The sequence below is a fragment of the Dipodomys ordii genome, unplaced genomic scaffold (assembly GCF_000151885.1).
Source record: "Dipodomys ordii isolate 6190 unplaced genomic scaffold, Dord_2.0 Scaffold43, whole genome shotgun sequence".
Classification (NCBI taxonomy): domain Eukaryota; kingdom Metazoa; phylum Chordata; class Mammalia; order Rodentia; family Heteromyidae; genus Dipodomys; species Dipodomys ordii.
Window position 1 is genome coordinate 14,957,306 of NW_012267259.1, and position 16,892 is coordinate 14,974,197.

General features: G+C 38.2%; 1 protein-coding gene across 1 annotated transcript in view; it reads right to left on the bottom strand.

Moving 5' to 3' along the window:
* Positions 1-5,047: 5,047 nt before the first annotated feature.
* The window catches only part of Tmx3 (thioredoxin-related transmembrane protein 3), a 30,818-nt gene continuing 18,973 nt past the window's right edge, over positions 5,048-16,892 (bottom strand). The window contains exons 10-16 of the mRNA XM_013018992.1: positions 15,425-15,523; positions 11,515-11,572; positions 11,269-11,322; positions 10,265-10,321; positions 9,238-9,367; positions 7,796-7,864; positions 5,048-6,123 (exon numbers count right to left, since the gene is read on the bottom strand). Of these exons, the coding sequence (XP_012874446.1) occupies positions 5,863-6,123; positions 7,796-7,864; positions 9,238-9,367; positions 10,265-10,321; positions 11,269-11,322; positions 11,515-11,572; positions 15,425-15,523 (728 nt within the window). The 3' untranslated portion in view covers positions 5,048-5,862. The remainder of the gene's footprint in view (positions 6,124-7,795; positions 7,865-9,237; positions 9,368-10,264; positions 10,322-11,268; positions 11,323-11,514; positions 11,573-15,424; positions 15,524-16,892) is intronic.

A 16,892-nucleotide genomic window follows, 5' to 3' on the forward strand; every position in this document is an offset into this window, starting at 1 on the left:
CTTTTCCAACCAGAAGAGTCAGCCCTCTGTACCCATAGACTCCAGATCTGTGCATTCAATCAAACACAGATCACTCAGAAAATAAAATGTGAGGAACTTGAGTTGCAGATCAGTACTAGAACACTTGTATAGCAGGCATAAAGCCCTACATTCAATGCTCAGCCCATTAAAATTAAAAATTGGAAAAATAAACTTTGCCTATACTACATGTACAGAATTTTTTCTATTATTCCCCCAAACAATTTTACAGTAGTATATAGTTGTATAAAGATAAACACAGTAGTGTGAATAGTTTTACAATAGTATATGTAGCATTTACAAAAAAAAATCCAGAGATATTTCAGAGTATAGGAAGGATGTAGCTACATTGTATGCACGTACCATACCATTTTATATCACAGGTTTGATTTTATCTGTGTATGGCGATGCCTGAAACTGTCCTTGGTCCAGATTCCAAAAATGTTGAAAGATGATTGTAGCAAAAGCAGAACTACCAGGGTCAAAGCCATAGCACTTTTTAGAATTTATTCATCTCTTGCTTTATTTCCTTTTTATTCTATAAAGTTACTCATTACAATTTCCTCAGGAAGAAATACTTTTATTCACAAAAGTCCAGTTTATACTCAGGTCCAGCACTAATTATTTTAAAAAGTGGCTTTGCATTAGCTATTGTAGAAGAAAAGAGACTGTGAAGATATAATTCAGTATCATTTTGTATACCAATGATTTGTACAGATGAAGGGAAAGAGTGTGACCCCTCGGGAGGGATTCCATGCACTCCCCCCCCCCGCCCCATCCATCCACCCCTCCCCCATGTCCCCAGCAGCCCTTCTGACCCCAGGCAGTGAGCCTGTGCTCTCTTCTACAAGCAGGATGGGAGAGTAAAGGGAGGTAAATAATCCCAGCTGGACATCATCTACTTCTTGTTTACAGGGATGAAAATCAGTCTCCTGACAGGGTGATGTGTTGCTGGCAGCTTACTCACAGGGCTGGGCCCAGGTGTCTGGTGCAGCTGTTGAAATGGATCTCTCCTGCTTGTGCTGCATTTGACCTTGGAATGCCCGGAAATCACAAAAACACAGCCTCTCGGGGGAACGGACTTACACCCGCACGTGTGCGCACACATACACACACTATCATGATTATTTAATCTGCGGGCACACATCAAAAATCAATGTAGGAAAGATTTCTTTTTGTTGTTGTTGTTGCTTTTGTGTTCAGGCTTCAAGCAGGTCAGCTAGGACTGACCAAATAGATGGTTCTAAGGTTTCTGAGGATTGTGGTTCGAAGTCCCCCCCCCCCCCCAGGCAGGAAAGTCCGTGAGACCCTTACCTCCAATTAACAACCAGGATATACACATGTATACTGATAACTTATCAAAGCTGATGCTCATGCAGTGCCGATAAACATTTGTTTTTATAAACCCTGGCTTAGGATTTACTAATTATCTGGATAAAGGCTAACAATTCTAGACTGGCAGCTGTTAAGATAAAAAGGTACTTCATTTTTAATATGAGCAATGGGGATTTATGTGAATTTTCTGTTTGACATCAACTTTTTCATATTTTCAATAATTTTAAGATTCAGAGCCCAAGCTAACGAAACATAAATCTTCCACACTGAACCAGCAGGTAAATCTTCAATGTGGTGCAAAATTGGATTTCGAGTCTATATCAAAGCTATGAGAAACTTGGTTCACAAATTATGGTCTGTTTCAAGCATATATAGAGTTATGGGCATGAGTAAAATGTCAGCATCACTTAGTGAAATGAGAAAACTGAGGAAGAGGCAGTTGTTGAGAAATCAGAAATAAGAGGCCATGTCCTTTGAACTAATGCATGACTTTAAAGCTGAGACTGAATGATGGTAAACTTGAGACCTTGCTATATTTAAGACTCCTATTTGTGTCATTTGTTTTTATTGTATTGTCCTTACCTACAGTGGTTTGAAGGTATCTAGTATCTATTGTACACAGCAGCTCTGTAACAGAGTGAATTTTGTGAATATATTCTCCTAGTCTCTCTTCCAATTTAACTTTCTTAATGGTCTTTTTAAAGCAGAATTTAATGAGATCCAATAGCTACTTCTCTGAGTAGTCTATACCATCTGTATTTTCAAGTTGTTCTTAACTAAACATCATAAAGATACTTTCCTAGATTTTGTACAAAATAAGTTGCTTCACACATCAGGGCCACTGTCTTGAAGTAATCAGTGCATGGTGGTATGCAGGTCAATGAGCATGTTTTATTCACCATGGAGGTAGAAGCAAATGAATACAACTAATTCAAAATCTCTCCTCCTGTGGAGGTAAGGGAACAAAATGTAGTGGTTACCACCTCTTAAACAGATGTTAAGTCGTGCATGTTTCTCAGCTGTCCACTGGTGGATGGGAACATTTTGAATGCCAAAACATTTTGAAACAATAGAATTTCACCAATTTTATGACTATTTTGTTGTTGTAGGTCATGGGGCTTGAACTTGGGGCCTAGGCTCTGTCCCTGAGTTATTCTTTTCAAGGCTAGCACTTCCAACATTTAGGCCACAGTGCCACTTCTGGTTTCCTGGTTGTTAATTGGAGGTAAGGGTCTCACGGACTTTCCTGCCTGGGGGGACTTCGAACCATAATCCTCAGATCTCAGCCTCCTGGGTACCTAGGATTACAGGCGTGAGCTACCAGTGTCAGGCTTACTAGAACATTCGGGTTGCAGCCTCAATTTCAGGATATAAAGTTATTTAAATTCATGAGTACCTCAACATGCAAGCCCTTCAAAGGAGCAAAAGGAAATATACACAGTGAAAGTAACAATTATGTTTTTAGTTAATTTATTTTACAAAAAAGGTTTACAACTGCCATGAGTCAGGGTATCATGAATTCAACAAGTTAGTTGTATTACAGACTTCCAAAACCTTTTATACATTATTAGTCTAAAGTAGAAAATTATTTTTTGCTCACTCTGACACTCACATTCAGAAAAATAATATATATATATATGTAAAAAATAAAATGGCAGCTCTAAGCTCTCCAATTCATTGTAACTCAACATCACACACTGGTTTGAGCAATTTCTACACAATAATAATATATTGAGCAATCGTTTTCCCTGCCCTATTTCCATGTCCCAAGAAGCGAGGGCTATAATAAAGATATTTAAGCAACTTTCTGCATAACTGAAGTCAGAAAAGCACCCAAATGAAAACACAAAGAACATCATTAGCAATGTAACCCACTGAACAAAAATCAAAGAGCAAATTGTTTTTACTGTTCAGACCCTTCCCCAGCCTCCAAACTTGTGGCATGTTAAGGCTATTTCTAAACTAGATAATGAGAAGCACTGTGTCGGGGGAAGAAATGAAAACTCCAGGTCTAATGGTCATTGCATGGGTTTGGGGCAGTAGAAAAAGCACTGGTGCATACAAGACAAGACAGCAGGCGCCAATGGGGGCACAAAGTACTTGAAAGCTCCCACCTTCTCTGGGCTATCTATCCTTACATGCTGGCTGACCATCAGACTAGAAGGAGCTACAATTCTAAACTACAGAAATCAGGAAGAGAACTCCTGTGACTGAAAGAGAAGATGAACTTCCAATTTCCTGAAGGATCCTAGGATTGGCATACAATCGTATGACTGATTTATCACAAAGTTAGGAGGCTACCAGTAACCTTCTAACCAGATCTTGAGAGCTGCTTTGATCTTGACATAATTTATCCTGAAAGGAAAACAGTGCTCAGAGTAAAGTTCTAAAATCAAGGTGGTGGAAAAGCACACTAGTGAACAGATGCTAAGGTCTGTTTTGTGAGGCGCTGAGAAGGTAAATGAAATGATCCCCAAAGAGAAACACGTGAAAAGCAACATTTTAATACAAAAATAAAATTACAAACCACCTACCCTCTTTGTTTCCCAATAAGCACATTTTCTAAGTACAGACAGAAGAAGAGAAGAGTAAAAAGCTGTGTGAAAGGCTCCTTTATAAAGGTGCAAATACAGAGGATGCTTGTGGGTTTACCGAGTCACTATTTTTCCTACTGAGGTGATGATGCAAAGTGATGAGGCAAAAGCTGCAGATCTACATGTGCAGTACACTTAGAATAACCCATTACATCCGCCGTGACTGTGTCACCGTGCGACTTCCTTATCACCTGAGTGCGGAGGGAGGCATCTGTACCCGCTTAGGCCTGCAATGACCCCTGCAAACAAACCTCACACGTACATTCTCACAAAATGCCGCCTTATGCCTTTGAGAGAAAACTGCATGTTAGATTAACAGTGTTCACCTCCAGTTTCCATGAGACTATTTCCCACTAGTATTACCTGAAATTTTTTGTGACTGCATATTTATTTCATTTAGCAATTAAAATCAAGAATGGTATTTAATAAATGAACACTAGAAGAGCACAATGGACACACATACACACAACGATGACCTCTAACTGGCTAGCACTTAAGACACCAGAGTCTCAGTTCACTCCTGATTAACATGGCATTGGAAACAGCCAAAAAGCAGCCCACATGATCAAAATGCTATACATAAAAACTTCAGTGTTAGGACCATACTTTAAAAATGATTAAACACTTTTAATGTTAATAAAAACCTTTATAATGAACAAGTTCTAAGGAACTGATAACTATCTAAATAAGTTAACCCAATTAAAAATTCTGAAAATAGATGAACTGAAGGCGTTAAAATTGAATGTATGATAAACTTTCCAAACTATTACTACAGAATACCAATATTTCGACATCAGTTGGGCCAGAATTCCTGCATGATTCCACTTAGGAGGAAAGATGGGCACAACTCCCTGGGCAGCCAGAGCGGAGAACACGAAGGAGACCAGCCCGCCTCGGGCTCACTGGAGAGAACATCCCACCTAGCCTGCCCAGGACGTCACTTTCTGTGACAGACGTGCCACAGAATACCACAGTGCGTGTGTGACAGTAACTTGTATACACGTATGCAGAACAACACACATGCAGGTTTTGGACCATAGCCACTATAAAAATTTAAATACATTAAACAAAATTTATATATTACTTTTCAATATTTTTTTTTAAATCATAGGTAATTTTAGAAGAAACACCAAAACACACACACACACAAAATGAAACAAAATTAAAACCCTTAGCCACTTAGGCTAGAGCAAAGTAGAAATAAGAGACATGCTCTCCTTCTGACCAGTGAGTGTCTGGGCTGGAGTGCTGCAGGGCGGGGCCTGCGGCCGCTGCCCCCAGTACACCCTGGCTTTCTGCACAGGTCAGTCACAAAAATTTCCTTCTCTATTCTACAGACCCATATAAAAATTTTTATAACAACATAACGGAGTATAAAATTAAAAAGTAACATTTCCTCTCCTTTAAAAGTAATTAAATAAAATCACTATGCTATATAAAACCACATTAACCTCAGAATTTTATTAATTTGATACATGGAAAAAGTTACTGGCTTTCCTTAGTGTCTAAACTTTAAAGATTTAAATTTGCCTATATAAATCTTATACAAAATATATGAGAATGGATAGCAGAAGGGGGGAGGTATTATTTTCTTTATCCAACATGTATTTTCTATCTGATTGACCAACTTAAATATTCTGCCCAATTTTAACTTTGTTGCAGAATATTCAGATAGAGCAACATGCAAATAGAACTGATGTGTATAATAATATCCACAAGGTAAATTCTGATGGTATGATCTGGATTTTTAGATAAGCCATTCTTCTCTTTGCTACAAATGTCTCCCCATTTGTAGAAGGACTACTTTAACCCATGCAATTGGTATTAGCAAAATACAAATACTTTCCTGTAAGGACCATGATTAAATATCTAAATTTAATAAATAGACTCTTGTAATTTCCATAGCTGCAAAGTCTCAATCTTTCTTCTTTTCTAAGACATCCTTAGGCTCTTGCATGGCCGGTACTAGTGATTCTCTACCACTTGGCTCCTGTTGCTCTTTGCTCTCTTCTATCTGTGCCTGGCTTTCCATTTCACTCTTAGAAACTTCGTATCTCTCTTCTATGTAGCCTCCATCAGTGTCAGCTGTGTAGATTCCATAGCACATGATGCTGATGACACCCAGTGGCAGACCGAAGAGAAAGCAGCCCATAAGTGGTGAGCTCCTGAATATGGACTGTGGAGAGATATTTAAAACTGAGTTCTCATAAGGTATAATTGTGATATAAAAAACACAAAGTACATGCACATAAAACCACTACAGATTTCATGCTGCTATCCAACTACCTTTAGTTCCAGTGAATAACTAGCAATAATTACCTGATTCACATTCTATAGGAAATACTAATTTTAGATCCAAGTATACAAGTGTGTGTGTTCATGTGCACTTATATAACCAGTATGAGCAACAGAAAAAGAGATCAAATAGCCTAATTACTTTCCAAAAGTATTCTTTTCACATTATCTACAAAGGACTCTTTAAGATGGTTACTATGCACCATTAGGTATTTGCTGAACTACAGGAAATCTGCTCACAAGAAGGCTGGGATCTGCCCTTAGAAGAGAGCATAAATTTTTCCCCTCTCTCATGGTATTGGTAATACTTGCTTTGTATCTAGCTGGTAGTAAAGCCTTAATCGTTTCCTAATTACCACCATTTTATATGCTATCTAATCACATCTCAAAAAAATAAAAATTATGTTATTGAATAGATTTCCTAGTTCAACTTGGAGTATTCCCAGGAATATCCAGCATATGACAGAGCAAAAACAAGTACTGTTTGAGCTTGGCTTACCTCACTAGGACCCTGTATGCAAATTGTATCTTCATGAGTGCTTTGGCCCATAAGTAAAAATGTCCATGTAGTAGCTCATGGAACTAACTTTAGGGCTCAAATGAAAAGAATGTCTCTGCTATGAAGCTGACAAAGAGCTGACTCTGGGAGAGTCAGCATCAGTTCAGGGCCTGAAGAGGTCCTGCCACAGCAGAAAGGGAAAGGAGAATGCCAAGGAAAAACTGCTGTGATGGGCAGAGGAAAGATATACACAGATCTGATCAGCAGGCAATCAGAGGACGGGTAGGAGTGCCACACAGGAGGATGAAGAGGAGTTAGAACAGTACAGATAACCAGGCAGAGAGAGTGAAGAGAATGGAGGGAATATATTTACTTCTAGAGGGAAGATGACAGTATACTCGAGCAAATTAGTTCATTAAGGCTATTTTTTACATTTATGAGTATAAATATTAGATGAACCAATGGTTGAAAATATTGATGAAAAGCACTTGACCCACTCATACCTTAAGGTCTACTTTTTAAATAAAAAACCAGAAAAACAAGGGAAAAAGGAAGCAGAGCAGAGGAGAAAAGGCACTGAAAACACCTGTAGAAACCTCACTACTTAGCAAATGAGAAAGGCATAGAATTCACAAAGGTGTTAAAGCTTTAACACTGAAAACTTCTCTTTTATTACAAAAGAGGAATAATACCCCAAGACAAAATATTTTCTTCAAAAAGAGTGGCTAGCTCTTGGAAGACAGGCTAAAAATCTCCTGTATCTCTGTTTTTATCAAATTACAGAAATTAAGTAAAACCTTTACAGGGTATGGTTGGGAAAACTGAACTGCCTAAGTTCTATCATCAGCTTAGTTAATTCTGAAGTTCTGTAACTCATTAATCATTCAAAAAGCAATGTCTACCTGCTGAATGTTTAATATGGAGTAGTTCAGATCTTGCAAAAGAAAAAAGAAATATATTGACCTAATGCTATGCATTGTAGGTTTTACCATTGCCAGACATAAAGAATCCATACTTCTTAAATTACCCATGATACCACAAAGCTGGAACTCACCACAATAGTAGATTTGGCATCAAATATTATTCTTTTCACTCTCTGAAAAATGCTATCACCTCCTTGGGCCTTCAATTTAATAAGAAAACATGTATTAATACTTTATTTTTTTTGTTACGCAATTGCAGATCAAAAAGTTGACTTAAAAGTCTTACATCAATAACCCCCAAATCATGTGTTAAATGTTCAGCATGTTTCCTGTCCTTGAATCAACACGCTGTCTCCTCTTGCTCACAACCCACTCAGCTCTGCTGAAGCACGCCCACCTGGGGTCCACAGGTTTTGAATTTGGCCTGGCCTGCTAAAACAGACCTGCTGAAGGAGACCTTTGCTACCATGCAGAAGTCCTTCTGGGGATGCAGCTCCACAAGGAATTCTAATAACATTACTCAGATCCCTGAATGAGCCATCTCCCAAGTCTGGTTCATTGCTTGAATTGCTAAATGTAGGACTGACAAATTTCTGTCCTCCCACATTTTAAGTCAGCTTTCACTAAGTTGCACATAGAAAAGTTTTCACACATCTAAATGAGTTTCACTTCAACCAAGATACCATTCAAAGAACTACCAAAATCCTTCCATGGATTAAGAATGCTTTTCAAACTCGATTTTAACCCAAGGGTAGCTATGCAAGTGAATCTTTCAAATAAAGTTTTTATAAAGTGAAACAAAGTCTCAAAATAGTCCTGAAGACTGTTATTTTCTTATTTTATGTTAGTATGTATGTAGCAAATGTGCTGTTGCACCAATTGTGACCTGAGATTAAATGAATTTTTCTCCTTTTTTGGTTAGTGGTGGGGCTTGAACTCTGGGCCTAGGCAGTGCCTGAGCTCTTCAGCTCAAGGCAAGTGCTCTACACCACTTGAACGATAGCACTACTTCTAGTATTCTGGTAGTTAACTGGACATAAAAGAATCTCACAGAATTTCCTGCCTGGCTTTGAACTGCGATCCTTAGATCTCAACCTTCTGAGTAGCTAGGATCACAGAAGTGAGCCACCACTGCCCAGCCTACATGAATTTTCAACATGGGTTGCAATCCAGTTTGAAAAACCCTGTGGTGAGACTTAGCGAAAATAAATACAAAGTTAAAATTATCTGTTCACTTATTTCTGAAAAACATGCCATAGGATTATGTTTGGAATTCTCTGGGGCTCTGGTTTTCAATATATTTTAAGAAATAGTGGTCTTCCTTGTAGGTTTTCTTCAATATCACTTAATCCAATTGTCCTTCTGACCCAGAAATGTTTAAGTACAAGACAAGTGCTCTGTAACATTTATCCCATACCATGCATGCAACACCATGAATGCTACCACAGAACCTTCTGGGTCCAGGAGAACAGGACTGCCTGCACTAGGAGAGGAACAGAACATACAAACCATTCCCTGTCAGCCACCCCTAGCTCCCATTCTACTTCCTCCCTTCCTCATTCTGAAAACTTACTTCTACTGTGCCATCCAAGATGTTAGTAATGAACTGGACCATGTCTTCGGCATCCTTAATTTGTCTATCTAGCAAAAAGTATTGTTGGTTTGAAGTATTCAGTACAACTACAGTTGGGACTGTTAATTCACTGAAATATAAAACAAACCAATCAAAATCACATTAACGGAGAACAGCAACTATTCTGGCACTTACTTTTACTTCAAAAACTCTATAAAACAAACCAATCAAAATCACATTAATGGAGAACAGCAACTATTCTGGCACTTACTTTTACTTCAAAAACTCTACCTGAAGAAGGGAGCTGTTTTAAATGGCTTCCCCCTCTTTGTTTACAATTTTGTATCAATTTTAAATGAAGGACGACTGTATGGAAAACATCCTTATACAATACAGTATTAGTCAGCTGAGTAATCACAAGTAAAGTAAGAATAATCTGATCATGTGAGAAGCACCCATTCTTGAGCGGTCCCATCACAGCTGCACACAGGAGACATAGACAAGGGCACTGCCTCTAGGGCCGTATCATGCTGCCTGTGTGTAAACTGTGCAGTTTCTCCTAAAGCTGCAAGAGGTTAGGAAGTAAATTAGCTACTTTCATATACATTTTTTTCATTTATAAAGAGAAGAGCAATGTACCTATCTTGCTACAAAAATTACATGACAAATAAGTCACACATCCAGAACAGTATTTTGGATATTATAAGTATTTAGTGCATACTACTACAAATTCTCTATGACAAATTCTGATTCTGGGTTCCCACTGTCACACTATGCAGACAGCAGAATAAATACACAGTAAATGTGTATCTTTTCAAGTACATATAGAACATCTGTTAAGAGAGATCTAAGGCAACAGTGTCCTGGGGAGTAAATCTCCTGGCTAAGTTTTGAACATGAAATGTCACTGACAGGTTACTGTGTAGAAGGCTTGGTCCCAGCTTATGGTGTTATTGGGAATTGGGAGAAATGTTCAAGTCAGTAAGGTCCAACTATAGAACTCAGAAACTATCAGCACTTGACTTACTCCATCAGCAAGGTATTTATATAGTCGTTTCCATCCATATGGCCAAACTGAAAATCTCTTAACAGATAGTAACAAAGAAGAGAAAGAGATTAGAGAAAGAGAACAATATTTCTTTTAAAACAGAAATACTATAAACTTTATAACCTAGTAAAAGTACGTAACCCTATAACAGGGCAACTGTACATTTTGCTTGCTTTTGAGATACAAAGCACATAAATGATATTAATAGTCTAAGTTCACTTCTAAGTTTTAAATGCAAGGAAATAACGGTTCTAAGCAAAATATATTTAAGAAAAACTATCCAAAAGGACTACTCATGAAGCCATTTACTGTGAACCATGAACATCACACACAGACATCTATCAGGTTTGGAGTAAGAAAATAATACTAGTTTACAGTCCTATCTTTCATGGCAGCAACAAATAGAATGGTTTGGAAAATAGCAAAAAGTGCTTCTCCATTCATTTTTAACTCAGTCATCTAAATTTTTGTTAAATCACTGTTCATTTAATTTCAAATTTATGAAAATCTGTGCATGTTTTCTTTTCATAAAACTCACCTCAAATACTAGCAAGAAACCGGTAATTGATATGACATCAATGAATTTTACCACCCAGACACTTCAGCAGCATCTGATTTATCTTTCAAAGTATGAAATACAAATGAAGATCTCTTATCTAGAAGATGTAGACAGAGAACTTCTAGATTTTTAAAAAGTTAGGAGGAATATCTGTATCTATGGAATAAGAAATATTGGGAAAGGGACCCAAGACAAAGCATAAAGGAAACAGCGTGCTACAGTTAATGAGGCTGACGCCAGCCTGCTGCCCATTGGCTTGGGTGTGGACTTCTCCATTCATACTGTCACGCCAGGGCCGAGTTTGAAGTCTGAGAATACTCTGAATTTCAGATTTTTGGAGCTGCTCAATGCATGTTAGTTTTGCTTTAATACATTGCAAAACACAAAAATAAAGGAATCTTCTAGAATGGAAGTACACACATACCTATGGAAATGGTCTCTGTAATCTCTAGCCACTTCCTGAATAATTGACTTTAATCTGTAGAGAAATAGACATAAAAATTTCAACTCCTCACTTGAAAAGCGTATTAGAGATAATTAAAAGGTAACATCTGCTGCATTATTAAGTGGTTGTAGAAAAAGGGATTTCCCACACAAAGTTCCACTTCAGCCATGCAAGGGGCGAGTTAGATGATATTTAAGGCTTCAATAAATTTCAAGGCAACTATACCTGGTATGTTCAAGTGATGTATTTTTCTCATCAATAACTGCAATCACCACCAGCTTTCCTGAAATTAGGAGTGACATATACTTCAATTCTTAAGACAGAATGATATAACCCTCACAAAACAAACTTTACAATGGTCATTTTTCTTTTGATAAGGAATCAGCACAAAATGTCTCTAGAACTTTATTCTAATTATTTTATGTGCTAATACCTAAATAAATCAAGACATTATGCTAAAATTTGTATTTGTGAAATGAAGGAGTAAATGACCAAGGATAAATCTCTTATGCCTTCTAAAATGTGACTGATATCTGTAACAATGTAGAGAGTCCAATCGTGTTTGTTTTCAATGGCACCCCACGACTACGTAGTGTGTTAAAGGCTAAAACCCTGCGAGGTGCACAAAGACCTGCGGGACATGGCTGTAAGGGGGGTCTGTGAAGACCATTCCCTTTGATACCAGGATTCATTAACTGCCAATACAACCGAACAGAATGAAAATGAACTCTATTTCTTCACCTCAAAATAGAACATAATCTCACACATCCTCACACCTAACAGAAAGGCAGCTGCCGTAGTAAGCAGAACAGTGACAAGGGATCAGAAAGCGGCTGCCAGACACCATGTTCAGGACCAGGCAGAACAACCTGTCTGTGTGACTTTACCTCAGGAAGTCTCCATTTGTTTTAGAACACTAATAACTATTGCAGTTATTGGGAGAGTTAAACGAGATGACATGCATGATACTCAATCTTTTCTGACTCAGGGCAGGTACAAAAATGTAGGATTAAATCAGCAATATATCATTATAATCTGTCACTAAAATAGTTTCCCTAACCTAATCCTGTTAGTTTGATCTAGACATTCTACATGATATACGTGGCCATTTTTTACCTCCTGAGGAAAACACTAGCTTCCAACACTGAATCTTTTCATTTAATATTCAATACCTGTTTTTTTTTGTTCTTGTGGCTTTCTTTTTTCTGTGGGCAGTAGGGTGTGAACTGTAACTCTCACTCAGCTCTGTCTGGCACTCTGCCAGTTGATCCATGGTTCCTTTCCTGCCTTTTTGTTGATTAACTGGAGAGATTATGAGACACCAGCCACCTGAGCAGCTAGGACTGTAGGTTGAGGCACTGGTACCCAACAGTACTTGTTTTTATAATGTGTTCCTTTAATTTTCAAAAGCCTCATGATTTGCAATTTTTTTAATATTTTAATTATATGTGGATAACAACAATCCCATGGACCCGCCAGGTCCACAGAAACACAGCAACAGTTTCTCACAGGAGTGCTCCATAATGAACGTGGCAGACACTGGGCTAGCTACAAAGACATCATGATGAGCTCATGCAGACAGAGCTCTGCCCAGGAAAGCACAGGCTAGCAGGTGCAGAGATATTCCCATAACATACAGCTTCAATGAAGACTAAGATGAGTTGTGAGGGAAGAAGCACACTGCTATAAAAGAACATGAGTAATTAACAGAGTTCAAGGTGTCAATGAAGATTTTCCTAAGGAAGTAATATCTGGCCTGAGTGTAGACAGATGAAAATGAAATGACATTATTTCCAGGCACAGAAAACATTCTAAGAAAGAACATAGAAAGTGCTTTGGTGCAGGTGATACAGCTCTCTTAACCATCTGGAGGGCCAATGTGAGGCGTGAGCGGGGAAGGGAAGGGAAGATGTTTTAGCATAGTCAGTGCATGTGGCAATGTGACCACAAATGACTCAGTCATTATGCAGAAGTTATCCACTGCAGGCCAGGAGGCTACAGGTGGGGCAGTGAACAGGCACATTCCACAAGAAAGCTGACACCATCTCAGCCCACACAGCATACAAAATCCTGCTCCAGAGCTAGAGCAGATAACCTGCTGAAATTACACAATTGCATGTGAGAACCTTTCTAATTTGTACGAGCAGGACATCACTGAGAAAAAGCTCATGCTCATTACTTCTTATACAGAAAAGCTCAGTCTTAATTCTAGCCTGATTATCATAAAAACTGTGGCAACAGGCAGAACTTTGCCAGGCACCAGTGGCTCACGCTTATAATCCTAGCTACTCTGGAGGCTGAGATCTGAGGATCGTGGTTCAAAGCAAGCTGGGGCAGGAAAGTCTGTCCAACCCTTATCTCCAATTAACCACCAGAAAGTGGCTCAAATGGTAGAGCACTAGCCTTGAGCTGAAGAGCTCAGGGACTCCCAGGCCCAGAGTTCAAGCCCTATGACTGGCAAAAAGAAAAAAGAAACAGGCAGAATTTCTCATTTGTAATTTGTGATACTGACAAAACACTTTGTATTAGTATCATATCACTGCATATCCATGTCTACATTTGCTTTGACTATCATCTCTTACTTGGTACTGGTGGCTTCCACCTAAAATCTGAGATCTGAGGATTGTGGTAGGAAGCCAGTCTTGGAGATTAATTGGAGAAACTTTCATCTCCAATTAGCCAGCAAAGAAACAAACAGAAGTGAATGTGTGGATTAAGTGGAAAAGCACAGAGGCATGGCTCAAGTGGAAACGTGACAGCCCAGAGTGAAAAGACCCAGGAAGAGCATGAGGCCCAGAAACCAAGCACGCACAGTACTGACAACATAACTAAGCAAAATTAAGAAAAGCATTATTTATTGTAGCTAAGATATGGAACCAACCCACATGCCCCTCCGTAGATGAATGGATCAAGAAAATGTGGTATATATACAACACACACACACACACACACACACACAAAATGGAATTCTATGCCTCCATCAGAAAGAATGATACCACCCATTTGTTAGGAAATGGAAAGACTTGGAAAAAATTATATTAAGTAAAGTAAGCCAGGCCCAAAGAAACATAGATCCCATGGTTTCTCTTGTTCGCAATAACTAGTATATGTCTGAGACAAGCAGAAAAGGTCAAAAGCTATGTACATATGAGCTGGAAAGGTGGCTCAGTGGTAGAGCGCTTGCCTTGCATGCAAGAGGCCCTGGGATCGATTCCTCAGCACCATATAAGCAAAAAGAAAAAAGCTGGAAGTGGCGCTGTGGCTCAAGTGGTAGAACACTAGCCTTGAGCTGAAGAGCTAAGGGACAGTGCCCAGGCCCAGAGTTCAGGTCCCATGACCAACCAAAAAAAAAAAAAAGCTATGTACATATGACCATATAAGATGATGCTAAGTGAAATGAACCCCAAGATAGGGACACAAGAGCTTTTATGTTTCTTGCTGTTGTTTTTAATGTACTTATAATGTACTGTGTGATTTTCTTTTGTTTCTTTTGTATGTTCTTCCCCCATGGTATAACCCGTTTCCACTGTATTTGATTCTGGTGTCTTGCATCTTGTTTATACATTTTTCTGATTTGGGGAGGGGAAGGGAAATATCAAAATGCTGAAACAAGAATACAGGCTGACCCACTGTAACAATGAGATGTATAAGACACTATGTTGAAAACAAACTTTACAACTTTGTGGGGGGTGGAAGGACTTGAGGAGGTGGGAGGGAAGGGATGGTAGGGGAAAAACAAAGGAGGGGGTAACAACGCTTGATAGGAAATGTACACATTACCTTCCTAATGTCACTGTAACCTCTCTGTATTTTTACAATAAAAATAAAAGTATTTTTAGAATAAAAAATATATACTAAAAAGAAAAAGAAGAAGAAGAAAAGCAAAAGCAGCCTGTTCCCTCTAGCTTCCTGGCAGAATTTCTCCCATTCCCTGATCATCCAGTGTCTTCAACTTCAATTCTGATAAGCAAATCCTCTTTCTAATCTTTAAGCAATACACATGGTGTATTATTTGGGAATACCAGTCTACAGAGCCAGAACTAACAATATTCAGGTCTACTTTAAATTGGGAAACAGAGCACCACATCCATTTTCTACAGAACCGTATTTAAGCTGTCAGTCATGTGCTTGCTACCTGTGTCTCCCAGTTCATACAGGAGGAAGCCATCCATAGTGAGGTAGTTCTGAAACCTCTCCCTGCTTATCCATGAGGACAGATCACCATCTTCATATTCTTAAAAAAAAAATAAAGTGAAAGACAATGTGATAATGAACATGTTTTTAGCATGACAATGTTTATAAGAATACTTGACAGAGGGTCTTAATTTTAAATCTGAAAATTCTATATTTAGGAATGCACTCTAGGCAAACAGTCAGATGCACAGAAAAGATTAGTGTACAAATTAATTCTTCAAAAATTCATTTAAAATAGCAACAATTAATTTAAAATACAGGAAATAAGATTCCCCAAACAAAATTGAGCAGATTCTGGTATGTTGAAAAAGACTATTTATAAATTTAAAGAGAATAGTGCTGCAACACTACAGAAAATAAAGTGCAACAGATGGTGACAGAATGTTAAGCAAAGGTGTACACCCATTAAATGGCCGCTCCGGATTGATGGTTTTCCCTCAGTGATGGCACTGCAGCAATTTTTATCACAGCTTTTTGCTCTTCTCTGTTTTGACATTTTTCTTAGTTCACAGCTCTTTCTCACATTTATAACTTAAACATACATGTAAGATCATAGTAGTACGTTGTTTTTTTTTCTTCCCCAATATCAAATAATTCCTCAGTAAACAGCTAGCTAATATACTGTTCAAAAATTTCTATCCCAATTAGAAGTAATTCTGAAGTAATTTTGAAAAATGATTGCAACTGCATGAAAAAGCCCATGTAAAGCACACATCTTTAAACACCTGCCAAGGCTGTCATCTGGATTATACTGATTTCTTGGAAGATGTGCTTTTTCTGTCACTTACATTGCTAACAAAACATTTTCAAGGTATCAAATCGATAAAATAATATAATGCAAATCTGAAAGCATTTAGGGATACAGACTTAAAAACAATTAGCCTATTACTGGGCTACAATTTTCTGCCGGTGAAAAAAACATCTTTGGAAAATAAACTATCCTCCTGATCTAGTGCTTCCACACTGACTAGCAGTAGTTAATGCTTGGAATAAACGCCAAAGTGAACAGGCTCTAAATACTGTCTAGTGTGTAGGAGCAAATTTTGGCTCTGGTGACACCAATAGGATCTCCACATAATCCTCATGTCCTGCAGCCACACCTGAAACATGGGAGGATGAGAAGATGTCCTTTCTCAGGCAGGCTCAAAGAACACATTTACATCCACACAGTCATGACCATGTGTTTCCCAAAAGCCTCAGAGTGGCTCTCTGACAAGAGAAAAAAAAAACAAAAAAATATCCGAAAGCTGGTCCTTAATACCAGAGACTTAGCCTCTTCTGCAAAAAAGTTTTATCTGTAAAATAGTAAGAATACAGGTCTTCAAGGATTTTTAATTATACTTTTATGTAGTTAAAAAATATTTTTATTATCTTCAAAGGGGTTACCACTGAAAAGTGAGTTTATGAAG